This window comes from Carya illinoinensis, chromosome 12, assembly GCF_018687715.1.
Source record: "Carya illinoinensis cultivar Pawnee chromosome 12, C.illinoinensisPawnee_v1, whole genome shotgun sequence".
Taxonomy (NCBI): domain Eukaryota; kingdom Viridiplantae; phylum Streptophyta; class Magnoliopsida; order Fagales; family Juglandaceae; genus Carya; species Carya illinoinensis.
This window is the reverse complement of record NC_056763.1, coordinates 28,193,542-28,219,047: the sequence shown is the minus strand read 5'-3', so window position 1 is coordinate 28,219,047 and position 25,506 is coordinate 28,193,542. Positions and strand designations below refer to the sequence as shown.

General features: G+C 35.9%; 2 protein-coding genes across 5 annotated transcripts; both read right to left on the bottom strand.

Annotated features, from left to right (window-relative positions):
- Nucleotides 1-1,393: 1,393 nt before the first annotated feature.
- On the bottom strand, nucleotides 1,394-8,935 carry LOC122289042. 2 transcript variants are annotated; one of them, XM_043095945.1, is made up of 7 exons: nucleotides 7,839-8,930; nucleotides 6,208-6,447; nucleotides 5,458-5,547; nucleotides 4,037-4,186; nucleotides 3,723-3,847; nucleotides 2,456-2,585; nucleotides 1,394-1,686 (listed from the first exon to the last, which is right to left on the bottom strand). In XM_043095945.1, exons 1-7 carry the CDS (start codon nucleotides 8,400-8,402, stop codon nucleotides 1,561-1,563), a joined length of 1,425 nt encoding a protein of 474 aa, XP_042951879.1. In that variant the 5' UTR covers nucleotides 8,403-8,930; the 3' UTR covers nucleotides 1,394-1,560. The 2 variants fall into 2 exon arrangements, with proteins under 2 accessions (XP_042951879.1, XP_042951880.1); XM_043095946.1 differs by lacking the exon at nucleotides 2,456-2,585 and having other exon boundaries at nucleotides 7,839-8,935.
- Nucleotides 8,936-10,636: 1,701 nt separating this feature from the next.
- Nucleotides 10,637-20,760, bottom strand: LOC122289043 (BES1/BZR1 homolog protein 4-like). 3 transcript variants are annotated; one of them, XM_043095948.1, is made up of 3 exons: nucleotides 19,898-20,760; nucleotides 11,327-12,107; nucleotides 10,637-10,918 (listed from the first exon to the last, which is right to left on the bottom strand). In XM_043095948.1, the coding sequence occupies exons 1-2, from the start codon at nucleotides 20,111-20,113 to the stop codon at nucleotides 11,331-11,333; spliced, it is 993 nt and encodes a 330-aa protein (XP_042951882.1). In that variant the 5' UTR covers nucleotides 20,114-20,760; the 3' UTR covers nucleotides 10,637-10,918; nucleotides 11,327-11,330. The 3 variants fall into 3 exon arrangements, with proteins under 3 accessions (XP_042951882.1, XP_042951881.1, XP_042951883.1); XM_043095947.1 differs by lacking the exon at nucleotides 10,637-10,918 and adding an exon at nucleotides 10,955-11,076; XM_043095949.1 differs by lacking the exon at nucleotides 10,637-10,918 and adding an exon at nucleotides 10,955-11,266 and having other exon boundaries at nucleotides 11,353-12,107; nucleotides 19,898-20,758.
- Nucleotides 20,761-25,506: the final 4,746 nt, after the last annotated feature.

Genomic DNA, 25,506 nt, shown 5'->3' with positions numbered 1-25,506 from the left:
CTAATTGTATTGGTTTATCATTACTATTAGATTTTCCGGATAATTGATTCAAGTTTGTGATTTCATCCCCCATTATTTTTGCATGAAGGTGAGGGTTGAATTCCTGTCAGGAAATGGTAATATCACAGCCAGTTCCAGTTATCCATGCATGCTGCGATTCAAAAGCCAGCCGATCCGCTTTGTTGAAACCTTCCTTAAGAGTGCTCCACTTATTGCTGGTTTCCAATCAGAATCCCAAGTTCTGAACATAAAAATGAACAAATTCACTAAAGGGCTTGAGCCAACTGCTGCTTGAAGATGACACTAGAACCTCGAGCAGAATACCAACATGGTGCCGGTATACCTTAAGTATATGCTGCATCGGTAGCGCTTGAATCTGAGCTCCCTAAGTTGAAGAAGATTATTTGGTACTGGAGGAGAACACTATTTGTTTGGAGTATAATGTCATTCCTCACAGAGTTGGTGTTCATCCTAGCCTTCTGCAAACCTATGATTGTCCTGGGATCAGGAAAGCCAAGGATTGGTTTCACTGCAAGGGATTCTCATTCAAACACCATCTTCCCGAACACAAGAACCTGAAGAGAAGGCTTACTAACATAAAGGATTTGAAGGAATAATACTGAGTTGAACTCAACATTCAGAATTTATTAAATTTTTTGCTGTTTGTGGCTCTAGCCTTTGTTTTTTTCTTTCTTTTTTTAGTCCAAACCTTAAAATAAGACAATTTCAAGACATTTAAGCTAATTTGGTTACACAAAATTAAACCATCTATCTCATTTCATCTCGTATAATTATTATAATTTTTTCAAATTCTTACATAAAATATAATAAACAATTCAACTTTTTCAAATCTAAAAATAAAACTAATATTAAAAAAATTATATTATAACAATATTTAATCCAACTTTTAATAAAATATCTCAACTCAACTAATGTCGAGTTATTTTCAGCATCAAGCATATTCAATGTTTTTTATAGTTTAGTTCTTAGATTTTTTTTCTTAAAAAAATAATAATCGACAAGTTTTAGCACAAGTCTACATTGCCAAGTTTAAACCAGACAGGCAGTATATTCGTCCATCATTTATAATTTTTCCAATGTTCAGTGATACTGTTGAAACTACCGAGTACTGTGCTCTACCAATTTTATCACTTGCGATTTACAAGAGAGATGCGAAATAAAAAAGATCCAGTTCATGACTTTTATCAAACACATTCCACATAATCTCATCCCCAAAAATTCTTCAAACATCTTGGCCTTTCTTTTGGGGTTTTGGGCTTTTTTTTTGAACTCCAAAGATACAAAAGAGTAGTATATCTGTACATGTACAGAACATCTATATCTAGAAATACCAAAAAATTTTCAAAAAATGCAACCCATTACCCAAGTGGACTAGGAAAAAAGAGAGAGATAATGTATTAAAATATTCCAAATACAAAGATAATGATATCAATGTAACTGGCATTAAATAACATTCAAATATTCACAAGTGGTATTATTGTATGGTTTCTGAGCTGCTGGAGACTGTACACTTTGATTGGAGCTTATGTGGGATCACGTTTAAAATTCAACACCACAATTTATCTGAACAGAGAAGGAAGGTCGACCAACACCGGAAAGAGGGGTATCCACTCTCACAACTATCCCAGAACTCCCAACATTTCCGTTCCACTTTGACCTGCCAAGCTGTGCATAGAACATACACCACAAGAAGAGGAAAAATGAAATTCAATTATACTAGCAGGAACAGTGGCAGAGCAATGTCATAACAAAATAAACGTCCAATATCAATAATTAAAAAGGTAAAAAGAGAAAAAAAAGAGTCCAGAGAAATGATTGACAGCTAATTAAGGTCTTATACAACTGTTGAATAAAATAATATTTTTTACAAAATTTCTTTTGAACTTTATATTAATTTGTTGTGTATAAATTTAAAATAATATTTTCTTGAGAACTAGTGGATGAGGCATGAATGGGTTGTTATTGCCCTACTCATCAATAATTTAAAGGCAGAGTTGAGAGAAGAGCAACCTAGACCAAAAACTCCAACATCAATATAATTAAACAACTCAGAAGTATTGGAAGCGAGTCTTTAGCCTAAGCAAGTTGCAAGATCAGTACAAAGCAAGGAAAATATGATAGCACGCCATATATTACCAGATATAATGATAAGCATCATATAAGATCTTAATATAACAACCTTCGAAAACACCACTAAAGATTATAAGTCAATCCCTTTGCTGTCAATAGTTTCCATACACGAAATTTAATTGTCAAAATTTTTTTGATAAGATTTATTTGTCAAAAATTATACTCTTCTGACAATTAAATTTACCAAGTAAAACTTCAGAAAAGCAAAGGTGATATGTGCTTTATTTTTTGCAATGGTAGGAGAAAACCTAATGCCCATACCCTCAAGACATCGATAGAACACTACTGTGAAACACTGACTTACAGAAATAGACGCAAATGCAGAAGGATGAGTCATGAATGCACATCCAAATATCAGACTCAGTTGCTCCTTCACCGTATGAATAAGCTCCGCCCGCAACCCAGGACTGCTTCCACCAAAAGTGGGGCATAAACTGGCCATTGCAACATTTAACAAGAAATATGTGAACCACCAAGTCTTATGATTTGAGAGCAAATCAATTTCTTTAAAAATATGGAAGCAAAGCATTAGCATGCTACTGACTGGGTACAGCTAAAACTGATTGCATATGTAATCAGTGTACAGTTAAGAAACCAAACCAAAACCGAAAAGAGAAATATCTAATCTGAAGGCGTATATCTTCTCATAAAGCAAAAGAAGGCATATACATAATAGCAATATGAGACAGGAAACTATGGCATTGCCGATTTTTTTTTTTTTTTTTATAAGTGACTTGTACATATGAGACAGGAAACTATGGCATTGCCCTTTTCTTTTCTTTTTTTTTTTTAATAAGTGACTTGTACATGCTTGCATCGCTGATTTTAAATTCTGCAAGTAGCTCAGAACCCAAATGATGGCGCTCCTCTCTCTCTCTCTCTCTCTCATTGCTTGCAGCTTTATATCTTTTTCTCGAAGAGAGTTGGGAAAATGGCTCTCGTGTGGAACTAAGATTATCTTGACAGCAATATTCATGCAACCTGGGTTACCCAGAAGGGTAGATGGACAAACTTCTTATTTTATATAGGTAAGGGTAGATGGACAAACTTCTTATTTTATATAGGTAAGGGTAGATGGACAAACTACACCGGCCGGATATTAAGGAAATAGCATGAACTTACCACCTATTTTTATAAATAACCGTTAACATAATAATTTGAGCAAACATACTTAAACCATATCTAAATACCGTTTAATTTTATTATTATTTTTTTCGGTTTTTCTATAATATTATCTAGTTTCACAGATTGACATATCTGACATCAAGTTGGATGCAAACCTAACCTACGGGTCTACTTGTACCTTCTTGAAAGTTTCAAGGTAAAATTGACTAAAATTTTAGCTTGGGAGTTTTAGTGCCAGCCGATAGACTTGCAACGAGTACTAGTGTATTTAGCCGTTGAAATGTAATTAGATGTTTCTTTTGTACACTTTCTGTGTATATGAGTTTCGCTTATTTCATTCTATGAATAAAATTTTCTTACTTAAATAAAAAAAAAAAATGTATTTAGCCTAAATTAAATTGCCTTATCCATTGGAAACTTAAAAAAGCCAAGGCAGATAATCTAACCTGAATTGGATGGTCGGTTTCACCATGAGACCAGATCTCTTCCAAGCCAAGGCTTGTGCAAGACTAAACGCAAACGACTTGTCAGGCCATTGCACCATCGGTGTGATGCATGTTCCCCACTTATTCTGAAAAATAAAAAGGATTCCAAATGGAAATCTTAGGGCCCATTCACATTGGCACCAACTTAGAATTACTAACAAATTGTTACACAATCTTCTACAGGAAAAAAGTGTAAGAATTCATTTTTTAGATTCAATGAGATGAATTTTGCCAAAATTATTTTTCCATAGCTTGTTCCGAATTTGCGATCTCACCTTGCAAGAAAAGCTGAATCTCATTTCTCCTGGATATTGACCCTGAGCCTGTAGAAGGCCTCCACAAATAGGTAGGAAAGCACTTGTAGTAAGCCCCTCTCCAGATACATATGTCAACTTCCCATTTGGAAACTGTAAATCTACAAACGACTAGATAGAGAAGAAAAATTGTGTCAATCTCCGCCCAAAGAAGTTGGCAGCTTACTCGTATTTTCGTAATTTATTATGAGCAAACTGCTACCCCAACTCAAGATGGTTCAACTTGAGAACATGATAATAGAAATTGATTTTCAAATGAAATGAGGACTTCATTCATGCCTTCAGTTAGTCAATCAGTAAACTTGGCATGTAAGATTTTAGTGGATCTCCAAGAAATTTAGAAGTCAATAAATGAATATTGATGGATAATCCTTTTAAAAAAAATTAATTTGATACCATCAAATTAATATTTCAGGCTAGCACTCCAATAAAATTGTCTAGTCTACTTTCCATGTGATAGCATACTTAAATGACTTTCATGGACTCCAGTATCACATAGAGACCAACTCAGCTCAGTTTATATCCTCAGACTCAGTGCACTATAGAATTTCACTAAACTATAACCGGGTAATAAATGCTCACACTTCTTTTTTAATCACACCACTTTTTTTTTTTTGATAGATTTAATCACACCACTTATTACTAGATTCTACAATCTAGAGTATGTTGTTTTTCTGTAATCATGCCTCTCATGCTGAGTTAGCTCAAGTGGTAAATGGGAGGGGTATGGTTGGGATGGGTCCTGAGTTCAATTGTACCATGCAAAAGACTAGTGGGCCCGTTTGGGAATACAACTATTCTTAGGTATTCTCATATATTTCCTTTTCAAACATCACTTAAACACAACACACTTTTCAATTTCAAATTTTCAACTTTTCAACTTTTTCATCTAATCATTACCTAGTCATTATAACTTTCTCAAAAAGAAAAACACAAAACCCTATATAACTCTCTCAAACTTCCAAACAAAAATTATATTAAAAAATTATATTCAAACAATATTTTAACTTTATAATATTTTTATTCAATTTTTTTTCTCTCGTTTACCAAAATCCAATAAAATATCTTAACTCGAACTATTTCACTACTATTCACAAACCATTTCACTATTATTCTGATATATTCTTAGTATCCAAACGAGCCCTAAGTAATCTTCACTGGAACTCTCAACCTCAATTATGCAAGGCAAGCAAGAAAGCAAGACCATCCAAGTCCTACAAATGAAAAGGAAGCATTAATGATAAACAAACTCAAACCATAAATTCTGTTTTGAATTAAGTAGTTATAAGGAAGACTGTCCAAAGACTTACCCTGCAAAGGAGGCATCAAATAAATAATTTCACTAATTAATTACAATGTTCTAATAGAAATTAGTAACTTACACAAGCTAAGGGATTGAGACAGAGCATTGACATTAACAGCCACCTTCTATGCTTTGACCACACAGCTGGACAAAGTGAGTGCATTCCATTCTGAAAATTAAATAAATAAGAAATGAGTACAAACCAAGGGAGGGAAAATCTGGAGAAGCATCAAGATGCAATTCCTTCATATCGCAAATTAAGCCACAACAATCATACCATGGTAACGAATCACAGGGAAAGGCCACATAGTAGTAGAGGAAATGCGAAGCCACTGAATCCATTAATGTCATAATTTAATTCATCACACGCATTAAAAAGTTGTTGAAGATGAGGCAGCTTACACATAATACATGCAAAGTCAGTGTTAAAAAGTGCATTGTGTTCATTTAAGAGTACTAAAAACATCATTTAAAAGACTTGTTTCTAGGTGACAATACAAGCGCACAGAAAAGTTGCCAAAACTTGTTGCTTACATATGCATTTGCCTTCTTACACAATTAGTTTTGCACCCTTTATGTCTGTTATAATATCACACACACCCACACAGAGTAGGGTAGCAAACTCTGAATTTAAATCAGTGGAAGATGCTCATAATGCTGCAAATTCAGGATATCTTTGAAGGCAATTTCATTAAATCACCATGAAAACAGCATTGTAGGGTGGAGCCTACAGGATCTTTATTTAGGCTTGCATGAATTAAGTTGTACATTACAAATAAATAAATTTAAAAATAAAAATAAAAAATAGTACAATTAAAGCTGATCATACCTTTCTATCATAGCCATACCAAAGCAAATGCTGCTTTGACAAATGGACAGGCAAAAGAAGAGTTGTATCACGAATAAAGAGCACTGGTCCAAGCTGGACAAGAAAGAGAGATGAATTGTCATTTCCAGATGTAGAACTGCCGTGTGATGCCTCTACCCTCCATAAATCTCCCCGTGCAACCAAAGAACTTTCTACGTCATGTGTTCTGCTATCATAGGTTGATGTAATATTTATGATCCCCTGCATCAAATAAAACCATACCACTTACAAAACAATTGAAAAAATACAGCAGCCATCAAATTAAAGAAAGAAAATCTTAAATGACTTCCTCCTCCTACATACATCTGGTAAAAAAAAAGCTCATAAATGAGACTGCTATGACAAACAGACGAATTTTTTAGAACGAAGAATAGACAAAACAATTGCCATGCAGGATGGTCATTACAATTTTTACAAGTTTCACATATAAATGAAACTGTCATGCCCATTTCTCAGGGAATTTAAATGATCTAGATTTTTTAATCCTTTCCATGATGAAAGATACATACTTGATTAAATATTTGGGAGTTAGTTTCCAAAAACACCACACGTGAAAACAAAGTTCGTGACAAAATGGCACTATGATGCAATTAAATTATTGGAAAACACAAATAATTGTATAGATACAAGAGGGCACCTAAAAATTGCCAAAAAGTTTCACGGTCATATGTGATTAAATGTATTTTGCATCAATACAATAATTTCCAAATGGAAGAAGCTTGTCCTCAAGGAAAAAAAAAAAAAAAAAAAAAAAAACAGCATCCAACTAAAAGTCTTATCTATCCAATTTACTTGTGATCTACAAATCCTTCTGTTTCATTCAAGTCAATTCAAGTAAATCTTAGTTCAGATTGAGTAAAAATAAAAATGTGTGGCCAGCCATAGTGGCCATCTTTTTGTTTTTCTTTAAAAAAAAGTTTTCATTTCTTTATTTTTATTTTTACTAAAATCTTAACTAAGGCATTTTCAGAAAAACTCATTTGAAGCCCCGGATTGGTAACACAAAACCAAAAAACTCATCTCATCTCATCTCAATTCATCATTACAACTTTTTCAATTCCTCATACAAAATATAATAAATAACTTTACTTTTTCAAATCCCAATACAAAATTAATATTACAAAATTATATTATAACAATATTTTATTCATTACTATTTAAAACATCTCATCTCATCTCACCTGTATAACCAAACGGGGCCTTAAGGATTTCGGCTCAATTAGATGGAGGGTGCAAAATGGGGAAAAAAAATGGTAATTTACGGTAACAAATTTTTTATTTTGATAGTTTGGGGTGCAATTTGAAAAATGCGTGGTAGTATGGACTTAGAAAATAAAAATTCCATTACAATAATCGTAGCATGCTCCGTTAAAAGCACATAATCAACTACCTTCTTCCTCACCAAAGTCGACGTAAGAACTGCTTAGTCTACCTGACTTAATCATTTGCATGGTATCCAATACCTTCCCCAGCAGTTTATTAATATACAAATGTTATTTTTACAAGCTAAAATTAGCACTTTAAAATGTCACAAGCCTGATTAGGTCATAAATTGATGAATGAATTCGTGTAATTAGCTTCAAAACTCTTACCTGCGGTCTACCCAAAAGCCCTGCCGACCTAAGATTAAACCCAGCAACTTCATCATCCACCAACTCATCAGCACCACTATCGTTCTCCGCAAACCCAAAATCCCTCAGCCTCTTTGTCAACAACCCCAAATCGCCTTGCGTAGTTACACCCCCATCACTTCTCAGCCTACTCCCCCCCACGTCCACCATCACAGGCGCCTTCGCATTCTCCTCCTGCCGAAACGGGGCAGGCAGCCTCCTGAAAAACTGCTGGACCAACCCATTCAAGTTCGCGCCGAAGTCCGCCCCGGCCTGCCCAATCCTATTCCCAATATCGAAAATCGCCAATACTCCATTAATCCCCGAACTATCGGTCGCCAATCCGAAATCTCCTCTCCCAAAATTCTGCTGACTTGGGAATTCGAGGTCGAAGAGCATGGATTTCTGAGGGTTGGGCCATGGAAACGAGGGAGGACTGATGTGGGACTGGATCAACCCGGTGAAACCCTGAGCTAGTCGGTCCGCGAAGTCCTGACCGTGCCGCTGTACCTCCTCCCATGCCTCAAACGATCTCTCTACCGACATTCGATGAAGAATTTCGACCAGATCTGTCTCCTTTGTCTCTCACAGCTTCTTCATCTTAGCTAAATTTGGTTTTTTCCCTTCAGCGGAATTGTGAAATCGATGGAGTTTCGCTGTTTCCAACTCTATCTCATGTCAAATTTCGTAACAGAGAGTGAAAAGGCGTGAAGTTTCGAACAGGGACAGCTAGAATTTATGGTTCTTGGGGAGTTTGGACTGGGTTTTGGTTCTAAAAGATCAGGAGCCCCGAAATAGAATTCGAATTTTTCTAAAATCACAAAACAGGAGTGAAAGATGCAGTTTTTCCAATTCCAGGAAAAAAAACCGAAGGCAAGCTCGGATTCTTTTTTTGGAAAAAATAAAAAAGCTCTGAAAGAATGGAAGATAGAGTATGAAATTTGGGCTTTACTGAGACACAGTAAAGCGTAGCAGAGGAAGGCCCGGTAGATTACTAGATTCTAGAGATAGGCTAGCGAGTGTGTAAGGGTTTCGGCGGAAGTGCGCCGGGTGCGCAATGCGCATACAATTCGAATCAACGCCACGTTAGCGGCAAAAACTGTGGCTCAGAGGATAGAGATATTATTGCAGGGAGATACAATTGTCACGGGTGGTGAACTCCAATACCGTCACTGCAAATAAGTTTGGATGATGCAGTCTCCTGAATTTGTTTCATTAATGTAAATTCTATTTTTGTTTTTTTAAATATTTTGTAAATATCTGTAAATATTTTTAAACATAAAAAAAATACATAATTTTTCTAATAATCACTTCTTTAATTATTAATATAAAATAAAATAAAATACTAAAGTTGAGAGAATAAACTTATCCAAAAATTTTATATACTACACTATTATCTTATTTTCATCCTACTATGTAAAATTGACATATTTATCATTATTACATGATCATTTATTAGATAATTCTTTATTATCTAATAATGATAAATATATCATATCTTATATAGCGAGGTAAAAATATAGTATAGAGCATTATTCAAAATTATCTGGCCAAATATCATTTTCTAATAAGATTTTATTGTTACTGTAATTATAGATAAGTATTGGACTTTGGAGGGAGAATAAAAATAAAAATAAATAATATTTTAATTAAGAATATCATGCTAATTAAAATTATATTTATATAAAAAAATTCTATATATTATATATAAAAAGATTTAATTACATGATATATTAAGATAAAATGAGAGAGTATTGTGTTGTCATCCATACTCTAAAAATATATAATAGTTTTTATTTTGTATTTTATTCTTTTATAATTGTAAATCCATGTAGAAAATAAATATCAGCCGAGACTAACACTGGACTACCATTACTGCCAAAACTATGAAAGTGACGACAAGCAGTAATTGGTTGTGGAAAGAATAATTCTATTTAAAATTTTTTACATTACACGTCATTTATATTATTTTATTTTATTTAAAAAATAAAATTTTAAATTAAAATTTTATAAATTAAATTATGTCACGTGACCATATATATGGTCTATCCATTCCAGGCCACAACACATCACGGCATCTGAAACACAAGCACAGTTCGGACGAAACAAGTAGGAAACATGGGGAAGAAATGTAGGTTACGATTCGTACGAACACAGGGCAGAGCGTCTCATCAAATTTTTTTTTTTTTTAAATAATGACTTTTTCGGCTTTATATCGACAAATCTGTGGCCACAAAAATATCACATCAAAATTACACTTCATATAATTGCTATAAACGGTTTGAAAATGATCGCTGAACAAACTTCCAAAAGAGATCAAATTCAAAACCCACTGGGATTGGCATGAGTGGGCCCATCATCTTGTTGATTTTCTATACACATCTTTAGGAAGAACGGTTGATATTTTTAAATTATTTTATTATTATTTAAATAGATATCATGACCTTAAATTTTGGTCAAAAGAAAGTGAAACTGGCACTCCACAGGGATAGACCTCTGCGGCCGTTTCCATGAAGGTGGTAGAAGTGGCTAGGGCCCACATCAAATTTTCGCCGTCTGAGAAATGCCTCGTCCTTTATTGACAAACTCTATGTCACGACAGTAAGCACCTAAATTAAGCATCTCTCACTAATAAAAGCAACAAATAAAGATGGATTGAAATAATAAGCTTGAAAGTAAGTGGACTGGATAACATGCAGAGACCATCATAATGTCATAGAATATTAATAAAAAAGAAAAGATAAAAGTCTTTTCTATCCAAATTTTTACAAAAATAAATAAAAAAAAGTCTGGGCAGTACATTATAATGTCAAAGAATGTACAGGACAGGATAATACTCTTTTCCATCCAAAATTTCACAACAGGTTTGGCCATTGAGTTATACAGTAAAGGGGTCCTCAGTCATTGACATTGCTTCCAATGGAAAAGCAAACCGATAGCAACTCATCCATAAACTTATATTTGATCCTTTCAATGGTATCAGTTTAAACAGAGAATCACCACATCGAAGGGTTGTAAAAGCACCCGACACTTCTAAGAACTGCCTATATATAGAACAATATCTGAAAGGAAAAGGAAATAATAGTAACTCATCCAAGTGCAAACCAAATCAATAGCAACTCATCCATACATGTATATCGATCATTTCAACGGCATCAGTTTAAACAGAGAACCACCACATTGAAGGGTTGTAAAAGCACCCGACACTTCGAAGAACTACCTATATGTAAATGACAAAAAAATAATATCTGAAAAGAAATGAAATAAACAATATAAAAACACCTACTGTTGTGCTCGCTTAGATCTTAGAAAAAAGAAAAGAAAAAGGGGAAAAAAAAAAAAACATTTTCTTAAACAGCTCAGAGTTTATACAAGCGACCGCTGATTGTTTCACTTGTGCAATCATTTACCTGCAATATAACATGTTTGAAGTAAGTAACGAAAGAGTCCAAGCAATCCAATTAACGTACCTTATCACATGTCCACGGCAACACACCTGGTCTTTGAGCTTCCAAGAGTGAGCTCCAGATCATCTCCACATTCTTCATGAATCCTCTCTCCTTCCCATGGCTTCACCAGCCCTGTTGTGTGGCTCCCAAATGCAAACTCGTCTGAAACTGCCTCAGACATAGGAATATCAGCAGTGTGATCATACCCTGCAGCCATGGCAGGAGAGCATGTCCCACTTTGTCCAGGAGTCCACATACGAGATCCACCACCAGCTAAAGCCTCTTCCTTGAAGCCAAATGGATTTGAAGAGACAAGGCTGAATGTTGGAGAATTTGGCCCACCCTGGGGGATTTGAATTCCAGCAAACCATTCTGGATCAGGAAGAATTTGGCGTCCAGGGCTTGGTGGAGTGGAAGATGGAAGGAATGAGTAATGCTGCCCAACCCAGCCTGGACGGGCAGATTGGTCATCCCAATCAGATCTGAATCGGGGTGTACAAGCAGGTGGGGAGCTCAATGGAGGGGTAACAGGAGCACTAATTGAACCACTATGAATGTAGAGATGAGGGAACTTGGAAGAGGAGGCTGAAGGTGATGCAGAAGAGAGATTTTTCAGCCATGGGATGAGCGAACTGCCATCAGCATTCGGATTAGCAGCATAGGAAGAGGATGATGGGCTCGGGAAAGAAGAGGAGCCTGGGCTTGGGTTGAATGAAGCACGGGGACTTGGTTGGTAAGACGAACATGGGCTTGATGCCGCAGATCCAACAATCACGTCCATGCGATCAACAGGCTTGCATCCCTACATGTATTTAACATGATTAGTGGCAATAAAGTATCAAAGATAATTGAAGGATAAACCCGAATACTTGATTGGCATTTCACATGAAGCCATGAAAAAAGAACAAACATTAAAGCAATCAGAATGATTATACACAAGGACAAAAGAGCCATGACTTTCAGCCTTGTAAGTATGACAACTCTCAGTTGACCCGACTCATCCTGACTTTGTAAAACTAGTATGTGTTTACTACAAAGTCTTGGCTCTTACTCTGCTAACCTCCTTGATAGCTGTCCTGTAAATATTGTGGGTTCTTATAAGATTTGGACAATAATCACGGAAGTCCAGTATAAGGCCAACAATTTCCTTAGCCACTAGTCTTTTTTTTTTTTTTTTTTAATTGGCACCGGGAATCCAGAAACAACAACCTGACTAATCTTGGGAGTGCACAGGCCCTCGGTAAGAAGTTTCCTGCAAGTGTACTTCAGGTAATTCAATGAGAAAATCCTTCAATCCGATGGCCCCTAGAGATTGTATGAACCCAAGGGGATTTGAACCTTAGACTTGGGGGAAGCATACCCCCAAGCCCTTGAGCCAACCCCTAGGGGTTAATCAGCCATTTGTCTTAAAAAGATAGCGATCAAGATTTTTCTATTTACAATGATGAGATTATGTTAATATAAAACTACAAAAAGAATTCATCCATGAGTTTTTTTTTTATAAGTAGAATTTATCCATGAGTTATCCATTACTATCCTTACAATTACATAAAAGAGGTTCAAAATAGTTGGTAGCAACGAGGGCAAATGGCAAACAATTACCGTCAATTGCTCAATATTTTAGCGGCAACCAAAACAGCTCAGTTGCCAATCCCGTTCTAGCATGAGCCAAAAAGACATTTATATCCTAAACGAAGAACCAGGTCCCTGGGGCGGGGAAAAAAGAAATATATGAAAATATCAAGAACCCTTTAAAACTTCCCACAGCCGGTAGTAATGGATGATTTGTTAGTTGAGTTAAACTGCTTAAGCTACAATAAAAACGTAAAAAGGGCTCAAGGGAAGTCCAGGGACAGACATGTCCAAAGTACATTAATGAGCAGATACTGCACAAAAGGTTCACTTTTATTGCAATTGCATAGAGTGGACAATGGCCAGTAGGAACTTTAGGAAGCCGAGTGCTACGAAAACCGCTAAAAAAGACTACGAAAACCGAAAGTGCAAGTGCTTGCTCGTTACCTCGAGATCTATGCAGCTCCAGAGTCTCTCAGGTATTAGTCATCAAAAGCCCAGGGAAGCAGAGAGAATCTAATGGCTCTATACACCGCTTCACGCGTAAAAGTGATTAGGAAGAAAAAGAGCAAAAAAAACACTCCCCTGCCCACTGCTAACGTGCGCCACCGACCCTGTTAGACTGTTAGTCCCACTGGTAACGCGAGCCGCTGACACAAGCACAGTTGGTAAAATCCCGAAGAAATGGTTTTGCTACCGTTCCACATGTCATATATATATACATATATATATTTTTTTTTAAATTTGCTTTTATTAATTTTAAATAAATTAAAATTTTCTATTAATCATCTATATAATATATATTTAGCAATAGGAAAGAATAAAAAATTAAAAAATTAATTGTGAATTGCGGAGATGATTCTCTCCTAAAATGTGCTCTAGGTGGTCCAGTGCGACGCAAACAACACGAGACGTGAACTCCGGTCCGACCAGTTCATGTCTGTTAAACAATAAACGCACGACCCGGTTAGGCGACACGCCTGTTAGGGGTGTGCATCCGGACCGGTTTTTTTCCGGATCCGGTCCGGAAATCCGGATCCGGGTGAATCCGGGCGGTTATCCGCCCGGATTACACCCGGGCGGTTGTTATAAATCCGGATCCGGTTACGGATCCGGTTTTATAACCCGGTAATCCGTAACCGGGTTATAGACCCGGTTACTATGTTTTTTCCCCGAAACGACACCGTTTCTCCTTACCATTTAGATTTTCCGGAAACGTAACCCGGTCTCTCACTCGTCTCATCGTCTGAATCTCTCACTCGTCTTCTCTCACGCTCGTCTCTCAAGAACCCTAGGGCCCGTGGCGATTGCATAGCAAATCTTCTCTCTGTGTAATCTAGCTAAGGTATGTTAATCTCTCTCTCTCTCTCTCTCTCTCTCCCTCTCTCTCTCGATTTGGGTGGATTCCTTTTTCTGGTTTATGTTTGATTTTCGCGTGATTTTGCATTTGGGTTTACATTTGTGTAATCTGTTTAGGGTTTGCCATTTGGGTTTGCGATTTTGCATTTGTATTTTTGATTTTGCTGGTTGTGAGTTTTCTGATTCTTTTTGATTCTGTTGGTCTAGGGTTTTAATTTGATTTCACATTGATGCATTCATTATTTGGGTCTGTGAGTTTGCACTTGAAATTTTCATGCTTCCATTTTCACATTGATTTCACATTGATGCATTCATCATTTTTCATGCTTTCATTTTCACTTGAAATACTTCATATTTGGGTCTGTGAGTTTGCATTTGTACTTGTGAGTTTGCAGGCTATGATTTTGCATTTGTCTTTGTGATTCTGGTAATGTATTTGTTTTTTTGAATAATGGTAGATAGAGTTGGTAGCTAGCCTGAAATTCTCCATGCACAACCCACAAAAAAAAGGTCATTTTATTAGACTCTTGTTAATTAGGGGGGTCATTTCTGGATTTTCCTTTCAGAATTGATAGAGTTTCAATTCAAAAAATCTGTCATGATGTTTTCTTATATAAACATCATGACATATGATAAAGGGAATGAAACCTACCTACCTACCTTAATATATAATAAAATTCCAAGTATGTTACAAGTCAAGGTTGATGCATAAATCAGTGGGAACCATTATGTTGATTAATTTGAACTTGGGAAAAATTTCGTAATCAACTGATTCCAATACCCCAAAACAATCAGATGGATCAATTTGAAGTAAATGTGGTGTATGATAGTGATATTTGAAGAGAACATAAAATAAGTTGCATTTGGATACAAGAGCTAGAGGGAGGAGATTTGAATCTAAATGATTATCAAAACACATCCATATTAGTTACTAATTCCCTCTCAATTTAAAACCTCTATTGTGATGGGAGACTAATCCAATTACAAAACCACTAACAACTCACACTCACACATACTACCTTGTTACAGTTCAGCCGTATTGTTGTTTCAAAATAGTGATGACTGCACATAAATTCTGAGAATAAGCACTTGAGAAGGGTTAGTAATTACAATTTTCACATAAATTCTTTTTTGAAATTTATGTTTGTCATCTTTTCTTTCTTGCTTTTGCAATTAAAAATTCTGTAATCTATTTTTATTTTCAAATCTCTTTCTTTCCCATCGATTTGCATTTGCATTTGGAAAGTTGACTTCTCTCATCGACTTGAGCCACAAACTAAATACAAATCGGAATATTTTGACTGAAAAAATATTTTTGACCAATAGTACAGTTTGACCAAAAGTAAGCACATTGTGCAGTAAAAAGTTAAAAATGCTTGAGATAATGTTTGCTTGTAATTATTTCCATGCATGCATGCACATTCCCATGCCCTGCATATATATATTTGTATTGTTGCTGATTTGATTTTTATTATATTTCCTTTTCTTTTCTTATGCTTAAAACAGATGGAAGGTAGTTTAAGTGATAGTATTGGTGGTTCTAGTTCAGTTCATATTTCATTAGACATGGAGGAAGACACTAGTCCTTTAGTGCCTTCCTCCATAAATACCCCAAACCCCGGGCCCGCACCATCTCTCCCCCCAAAGCCAAAAAGAGCCAAGAAGGCTACCAACCAATCTCATGTATGGGATCATTTTACAAAGATTGAACCCGTTGATCCCATTGCACCAAAAGCTCAATGCAATTATTGTTTCAAGATTTATGGATGCCATTATAAAAATGGTACTTCATCAATGTCGCACCACCTAGGATATTCTTGTCCGGCGTCTCCCATTAGACGGGATAAAAATCTTGAGAAGGATAAATCACCATCACACACTGGAGTTAGAATGGATGGTAGAGGATCTAGTCCTCAAATGTTAGGACAATATGACCGTGAAAAATTAAAGGGGATGATTTCTAATTTGTTTATCCAGTGTGAATTGCCATTCAAGGTTATAGAGCATCCGGCATTTGTTAAACTCTTGGGTTATTTAGAGCCTAGACACAACTTGCCATCCCGAACCACTTTCCAAAAAGAGTGTATTGGTTTATATAAGGAGGAGAAGCAAAAGTTGAAGGCTTTGTTGAGTAATCAAAGAGTTTGTTTGACCACCGATATATGGACATCGGTGCAAAACAAGAATTATATTTGTGTCACATGTCATTATGTTGATCAAAATTGGGTACTACACAAGAAAATCATAATGTTTTTCAAGATTCCTAATCATAGAGGTGAGACCATTGCTTGGATGTTAGAGTCTTGCTTAATGGATTGGGAGATTAACCGCCTTTGTACGATCACTGTGGATAATGCCACATCTAATGATGTCGCTATTGATCATGTGAGGAGGAGCATAAGAGAGAAGGAGTTTACAATTTTGGAAGGCGAGTTTATACATGTGCGATGTGCTGCACATATTTTAAACCTCATTGTTTGTGATGGTTTAAAAATTATATATGATGCTATAAATAATATTAGAGAAGCAGTAAGATTTGTGAGGTCCTCACCGGCAAGGCTTGATATGTTTAGAGCATGTGCAAAGGAGCTGAATATTGTGTGTGGAAAAATGGTGTGTCTAGATGTTCCCACTAGATGGAACTCCACATACCTAATGCTTAGTATTGCTGAAAAATATGAAAAAGCTTTTGTGCTAATGAGAATGAGGGAGTCACAGCTTGCAGCACCTCCATTTGAAGATTGGCAAAGGGCTCGTGTTTTTATTAAGTTTCTTAAAGTTTTTTATGATGCCACTTTGAAAATATCCGGCTCATCTTACGTGACATCTAATATGTTATTTCAACAAATTTCTACAATTGAGCATAATTTGAACAAAATGGGTCAGAGTGAGGATGATTTGTTGAGGAAGATGGCGTCTAATATGAAACTTAAGTTTGATAAATATTGGGGGAATATGAATAAAATGAACATGATTGTTTATGTAGCTTTTGTCCTTGACCCTCGATATAAGATCACAGCCTTGTCATATTGGTTAAAAAAGTGCAAAGGGGATGAATGTGGAGATAGAATTGAGGCCAATGTAAGATTGCTCATGAATCGTTTGATTGAGCAATATCACAAGCTTTATGGGCTAGATAGTGGAAGATCAAATATGGCACAAGTTTCAAGTTCCTCAAGTATCATTGGTGACGACTTGGAATATGAAGATTTTGATACATCTCTAGATCAATATCTTGAGGGGCAAAACAGTTCGGTATTTAGCTCAGACTTAGAGAGGTATTTGTCGGATGTGATTGAACCAAAAGTACTTGAATTTGATATTTTGGATTGGTGGAAGAGGAACTCATTTAGATATCCCATCCTTGCGGAGATTGCACGTGATATATTGGTCATCCCTATTTCGACCGTCGCATCCGAGTCCGCATTTAGCACTGGTGGACGTGTAATAGACCCATACCGAAGCTCATTAGCGCCGGAAACTGTCCAAGCACTAATTTGCACACAAAATTGGTTGAGTTGTGAACCACTTAGTTCTTGGGAGGTGGAGGAACATGTAGAAGACGTTGCCATCGAAGGTAAATGCTTTTATTTGTTAATTTTGATTTTTTATTGCTAGTTTATCCATTTAACTTAACCTCTAAATTCTTTTCTTCTTAAGGTAACCCTCTTCCTTCAACTTCAGCAACTTAATTTTTTGTTATTGATGGTGTGAACTTTGGAGCTTCTTTGCATACACTGCATATTTAATCATGGTATGAGACTTTACTTTGTATACTTTTTTTTCTTGCGGGATTTTAATTTATATAAGTTGACTGATCATGTACACTGCATTTTCCTACATATGCAGTGTTTATTGTGCTTCCACTTAGAAAATAAAGAAACAACAAGAGGGCATTGTTAATTTGGGTGAAAGTAAGGTTTCTTTTAGAATTCATTAATTTGGATACTACTGTTAGACTCATAGCAGTCCAATAAGAGAAAAAGTAAATAGAAGGCATTTCAGTAACTTCTTCTTGTTTCTAGAGCAGGCATCATTTGGTTACACGAGGAAGGATGTTTTACTAATTGGACTTGGAGTTATTGTCCTAGGCATTGGCTTGAAAACTGGATTGGAGGTATTAGCCTCTCTTATGTAATCATTTAAACTTTTTGGTACACTTGATATGCCTATTTCTTTTTGTTTTACACTTTCTGATGGAGGGATTCGACCTCTTTCCTGTTTTTAATTTGCCTTTTTTCCACTTACAAATGTTTGCTGGAAATAGAGACTTCAAACTTGCCAATATTTAATATACTTATGTCAGTTCAAAGGTGGTACTATTTCATCTACCTTGTTGCTTCATCTAGTGTTTAAGAAGCATGCCACATCCTTGCATTTGAAGCTTAGTTGGAATTTTTAGTAGTAGAATTAATACTGCCCATCACAAAAGTCATGATTTCATGTGCAGTTTATAGGAGTTGATCCTCTGCAAGCGGGGAATGTAGTTCAGCTGGTACTGGTTTTGGGCCTAACAGTTGGTTGGATTTCAACATATATATTTAGAGTTTCAAACAAAGAAATGACATATAATTCTGTGCTTAAGCCCTTGACAAAGTCATGTATCGCAGCAATTGATGGAGCTTGATGGATATTTGGAAGATTTTAATTAGCTGAATGCTCAGTAGGGACATTGATGGAGCTTTTATGATATTTGGAGCTTTTCCCCCAAATTCAAGATTCAAGATTCAATATTTGGAGTTTTTATGTATTATTATTTATTTTATTCTTTGTAAATTTATGTTTTGCATTGTGATGTAAATTATGTAATAACAATATTATCTAGTTTGTATTTTTATTTTTTTTTTGTTCGATTAATTTTTTTAGAAAATTCTTTTAAAGTGTTTTGATTATTTTTTTAAAAAAATCTGGGCAATTTAGATATGAGATCATATTTTATTTTTTTTTTTAAAAAGTGTTATAATTCTTTTTAAAGTTATAAAGATTTTTATAGAATTTTTTTTTTTTTCAAAACCCGGATTGAACCCGGGTATAACCCGGATAGAACCCCCGGGTATAACCCGGATATCCGGGATCAAAGCCAAAAAAAAAAAATTCCGGATATCCGGTTACAATCCGGGTATCCGGATTGAATCCGGTTATCCGCCCGGATTGAGTCCGGATTCAATCCGGGCGGATAACCGCCCGGATTTTGAAACACGGATCCGGATCCGGTTATGGCCGGATATCCGGATCCGGATCCGGATGCACACTCCTAACGCCTGTTATAATAAGTATTGCCCACATGAGCCGCAAATGTGGCGCATGGTAGCAGACACCAACGAATCAAAATTTTTCCTCATTCCTATCTCTATTGACGGACTACTAATGATAAGGTGCACCCCCCCGGGACAGTGCACGTTAGCATAAATCAACCGAAAAAAAAAAAAAAAAAAGGTTCAGGCTCAACCGATCTATGGTGCTAAGTCAAGTTTTAGAGATCTACGGAGCCTCGTGATTCTGTAAATCTATAGTTCCACTCCTATCCTACCAGGCACAAGACAACACAAGCAAAAGCAGTAACTACTGCTGGAAGCATTTCATTTGCTTTGACAATAAAGAAAAAGATGACCATTATTTTGGCTCCCAAAAAGAATTGTAAAGAAATAACAGTAATATTACCTTACGGTAGGTGGTGCCGTCGGTTTCGACGGTCCAGCCGGCCTCGTTGCAGAGGGCCTTGAGGACCTCGTTGTTGTCACAGTGTTTAGGGAGCTTGTAGTTTCCGTACATTCTCAACCCGGAGAAGATCTTCGCCGCAATAGCCCGTCGCCGCCTCTCTCTCCTCTTGTTGTTCTCCCTCTCCTTCCATGTAGGCAGCCGGCTGCCTGACGTCATCTCTCTCCCTCTCTCTTCTCTAACAATGAATGTGGGAATCAAAAAGCTATTAAACTCAGAAGCAATTTTCAGTACAACTGATTTCGGAAGAGATTAAGTAAACCCGCTTTTCGCTTCTGACTTGATGAAGGAGAAGAAGCCTTGATACTCCACCTCTCAGCTCCAGACCCCGATCGCGACTGCGCTGTTTCGGATAGAATGGGTATTAATCTGACAAAAAATGATCGAGGAAAACTGGTTTTCAGCCCTGGGCCGATGAATCGGTGTGAATCGAGTGAAGGACTTAGGAAATGAGGGAAAATACGACGTTTAGGAATAAATTTGAGCTAAGAGCCAGCTCTGAAAAAAGAATCGCAGAATGAATCGGAGACGGAGACTGATTGTTTCATTTTGACTTGAGGCTTTGGGTCAGTGCTCAGATCGGATCTGAGAGAGTAGGCTTTAGATTTGGCCAGTATATACCAGAAACTGGCTCGATCAGAGGGGCCGGTTAGCCGGGAAACCGCAAGCTGAATCGAAAGTGTTGTTCAGCTGGATGAATGGGCGTGTGAATGGAAGGAGGTTTTGGGGGAGATGGGCTAAAAATGCGTTTGCAGGCTTCAGCTGGCCAAGATTTTCATCCAATTTACTATTTTGCCACTATGTTTTTTTTTCGGCGATGGGAAATAATCAAATAAGAATTCGAAAAATTTTACTTTTATTTTAAAATTAATTTATTGGCAAACTCCCTCTTTTAACTAGAGAAAATCTCCGGACAGGTCGGGTGTTAAACCTCAAATAACACCTTCCAATGAGGTGGTGCCACGCCGTCATCCCATTTGGACTAAGAATGGATTGCACATACACTGAATTGCAGCATAAAAACTCTCTCCCAAGACCATCGTCCAAGACCCTTCCATCTCCAAGACCCTCTCTACCAAGACCTTCAAAACCCCTCAAAGCCGAATCCGCAATGGTCCAAATCCACATTAATTTGCAATGAATGCTCAAATTTGCAATGTCCAAATTCAGAATAAAAATTGAATAGATTAAATTACAATTCCGTTACATCGACAAACCCATTAGCCAAAAATAAAAATAAAAATCATACAAAAAAATTGTATTGTAGGGATTTTTGAATCATTGTAACTTGTTGATAACATTTGCAAGGGCCAGATTTTCGGCATGGAATTCGAAATAGCAGCGCTACTTCCCAAACACAACGTTTAAAAATATTCAGATCTTGAGATAAATGCCCATATCTCTTTTCGTTAAATGCTCACAGATAAAATCAGAGAAAACATACAAAAATTTCTAGACACGTACGTTTTTCTATGCTATTTTTATACGTTGTGTAAATAATGCCTTGAGAGTGTAAGACACTGCTTGTCTCCTTCCACCAAATGCCCAGATCTTAATTTGCAAGGAAATAAATAAAAAAACACATTTTCTTGCACACATTTGCAATAGAAAGTCTGTCAAATTTAACCGTTTTATTTTTTTGAAAGGCCGAACAGGCTTGAGTAGAGAGAGAGAGAGGGGCTAGAGGAGAGAGAGAGTGTGAGGAGAGATATATAGAGAGTGAAGGAGGGGGGAGAGGTGAAGCAGGGGGGTTGGGTGGTAACGACGATGGGTGTGTCGAACAAAGTGAAGATCGGTTTTTTTTTTTTTGGGGAGGGATACACTACATGCACCTTCATTTTCTGTTTTCCTGTCATTATTCTAATGGTTTATTTTATTTTTAAGTCTATATAATTTATATATATAGACATGAAAATACAATTTCTCTTCTTTTATTTATGTCAAAATAATTTTGTGCACGGTCTGAAATTACGTTTTTATTTTAAAGTATATTATTACGAGCTTTTAAAATTATTTTTGATAAATGGCGTAAGCATATTTGTAATGTAAGGCTTTGTTTAGATATTGAATTAAGTTATTTATAAATAGTAATGAATTGAAATAATAGAATGATTTTTATAAAGTCCATTTAAGAAGAATTTTGATGTATTTAGATATTAAAATGAGTGTATATATATAAAGTTAAAAAAAATTATGGATCTCACGTGTAAAGAGGCGTTGAGTTGAAAAATATTACTTATAAAAAGATTTTGAATTAATATGAGTTTAATAATTTAAGAGTTATGTGTTTAGATATTAGATTTAATTTAAAATTAAATTGAATTGAGTTGATCTCAGTTAAGTCTAACTTTGAAGCTGGGCTTAAATAATCAACTGTGAGGTATTTAGCACTTAGCAGGTGGATTAGGGTTGGACTTTTAAGAAGATTATTACTATTATTATGATAGATAAAATGTACCAATTAATGAATTTTTAAAATATTTTTGTATATTTATTTTCCTTTTTTTAAAGAAACTAACACAAGTGATTTTTAAAAAAAAAAAATTTAAAAATACACTATCCTTTTATATGGATCTACCACCGTCCTATTATAATTATAAATGATGCTCTTATATTATCATTTATTTTCTATTGAAAATAATAATTATGTGTTTAATTAATATTTCAGGATGATGCATAACCCCTGTTTTCCTGCGGACTCATAAAATTTGACCTCTCACATTAATAATACTCGCAACTCAGATAGACGTTAGTGGTATAGTATAAGGTGAGTTCGGAAATATTTTATAGTACTAAAATTCTTATGATTTTAATGGTTAAAGGTTTAACTAAATTAACATTCGACGGTTTTAAACCATTTGTATCAGAACAAGAACCACATCACGGATTTAAGTCACGAAGGGAGCGACCTATTGATTGAATTAAAATGCCTTGAAATTATGTAGAGGCATAGTTTAAAATATTGAATACTAATAAAATGAGTGAAGCATCTAAAAAAGAAATAGATATCATCAAGTCAGTATTAATAGAGTGGACCGTCATGGATGTCAAATTTGAAAGCATGGTGAATTGTTATGATCATGAGGGTTGTTAACGTGTGATTTTCGTCAACAGATCGGAAATGGAGAAGAACCCCCCGGTGAGCTAAGATGGTCTTTGGACCCAGGTTGGTGATATCTGGGCCCTGAGGTGTTGGGCTTGAAAGAGGTAATGTGGGCCCCTCAGTTGGTTTGGTGTGGCTGTACAAAGTCCATGTGTATGGACATTGTGGTGAACAGTAGATGAATGCAAGAAAAATATAAAGAAATAGATATACAGATTTACGTGGTTCGGTACTAGGCCTATGTCCACGGGATTTAGGGAGGGGAGAACCTACTATATAAGCTTGATTTATAGTCTCTCAGGATCTCTCATCCTCACTGTACAATAGATTTATAGATCATTCTTTTTGGTTCGAACATTATTGTAAGATGCCAAGTCTGGAGATTGAAGAAACCTTCCCAAGAAGCTTCTTAGAAGTTTGGCCCAGAGTTTATCCGAATAGTCCATCCCAAGACCCCCCTCAGTTGTCTATCCCTCTTCATTTAATCTATTTATTTCTCTTCTTTTATGTCAAGTCACTTTACCTCACATCTTTTCTCTCATTCTCTGCCTGTAAGTCAGACATTGCTTCATTTCCTTTTTTTCCTTATCCCCCACCCCATCCTTTCTCCCCTATCTTGTCCTTTAGTGAAGCTCCCTTGGTGGGTTTGGGCTTTGAGGGCTCTTGTCGGCCTATGACAAAAATTCCTTCTAACAAGGGTTAAAGTAAATAATTAGTATCCAAAAGTCCTAGAACTTTTGGATTGATAGTTGAGTCTTTAATATAAACATCAATTATCATGTTACAAAATGAGCTTAATCCACATATTTTTTCTTTTATAGGCAATCAAGAGGTTTTGTTCTTGAGAAGAGAGAGCATCGACGTGAATCATACATGAAAAGTACCTAATTAAGATTTAAGAACAATGTTTTAAAATAGAAAACATTAAGTACATCCATTGTCCTCTTATGGTCATCGAATCTTTTATCATTTATCTCATGCCAAATGCACTAACACATAAATATGGTAGTTAGGTTGTTGCCACTTGTGGATTATCTTAGAGGTCTTTCCATTTTGCTAGGAAATTCACCAGCCTATGAGGCATGACCTATAATAGCCCAATTCCTGCAAAAAGAAAATCATTTTACATGGTCCTAACCACCTCATAATGTAAAAGAAGTAATATACTGATTCATCATTCTTCTTACACATGCAACATCGGTCTAACGTCATTGCACGACATTTCCTCAATTTCTTTTGTAGTAAGAATCTTGTCTAATGAGGTTGTCAAACAAAATAAACTTCTTTTACAAGAGCTTTCGTCTTCCATATATTCATCCATGAAAAATTGGTCATACCTTGACTAGTTAGAATTTGGTAAAACTCTCTGATTGTGAATCTACCTTCCTTAGAGAGGCTCCAGCTGATTTTGTCTATGGCATCCCCAAGCACTCTTACGGAATACACCAAAGCAAAGAATTTGATTACAATCTCTAATTCTCAATCTTATGCTACCCTAATAAAATTTATATTCCATTGAGAGGAGCTACGAGAGAAAGCCAAGAGATTAGGTACAACTACAATTGCATTATTCGGGTGTACAAGCTCAAAAATTATAGGGAATGAGTCTTTAAAGCTTTGTTCACCACACCATTTGTCGTGTCAAAATTTAACACAAGAACCATCACCCACTACAATACGTGGATGTCTTAGAAATATCTCCTAGCCTTTTCTAATATTTATCCACAAACCCACCCCTATGTACTCCATTCAAACATCATCCTCCCCAAAAATTCCCAAACTTTTAATCTATAATTATCTTCCATAGAGCCTCATTTCTTGTTGGTACTGCCACAATCATATACTCAAAAAAGTATGGTTAAATTTTATCAAGTTACGAATCCGCAATATACTCTCAATATTGGTATGCAAACAATTGATTAATTCACCATGTGAAAATATATTCATTGTAATATTGAGTATTTATTATCATTTGTGCTAAGTTCTTAAATTTAATTTATTTTACATGTTGTGTCGTTGTTTCTCCAATTATATTCTGCCACTGATTATGAATGATAAAATTCTTATTTTACGGGCCGGGCTTGTCCTTCACCCGTCCACCAAATAAGTCCCGATCAAATGCGCAACGACAAGCAATTTGTGAGTTAATGGTATTTAGCCCATTTATTTGGCCCCCAAATTCCGTTTGGGATTGGACGGACATTTGAAGCGTCGAGACATGCAACACAAGGTTACCTGCCCCCGTTCATGACATATAAGATGCAATAATCCTAACATGCATCTAACATTATGCAATATTCGCAGCGGATAATTTTTTTTTTCTTTAGCAATACTATGCACCAAACTGAAAATATTCCAATACTTAAAACATACTTCATACATAAAGATCCATTGAATAACTAAGATCACAGCACTATTCCAAAATAGTTATGATCCAATAGTACTGGAG

Coding starts and splice junctions, on each gene's coding strand:
- LOC122289042 (XM_043095945.1), bottom strand. CDS start 8,402: ATGTCGGTAGAGAGATCGTTTGAGGCATGGGAGGAGGTACAGCGGCAC. Junction 4,187..5,457: donor GTCTCAATCCCTTAGCTTGT/GTAAGTTACTAA, acceptor TTCTCTATCTAG/TCGTTTGTAGATTTACAGTT. Junction 3,848..4,036: donor GATTCAGCTTTTCTTGCAAG/GTGAGATCGCAA, acceptor TTTATTTTTCAG/AATAAGTGGGGAACATGCAT.
- LOC122289043 (XM_043095948.1), bottom strand. CDS start 20,113: ATGACGTCAGGCAGCCGGCTGCCTACATGGAAGGAGAGGGAGAACAAC. Junction 12,108..19,897: donor ACGGCACCACCTACCGTAAG/GTAATATTACTG, acceptor AAATACATGTAG/GGATGCAAGCCTGTTGATCG.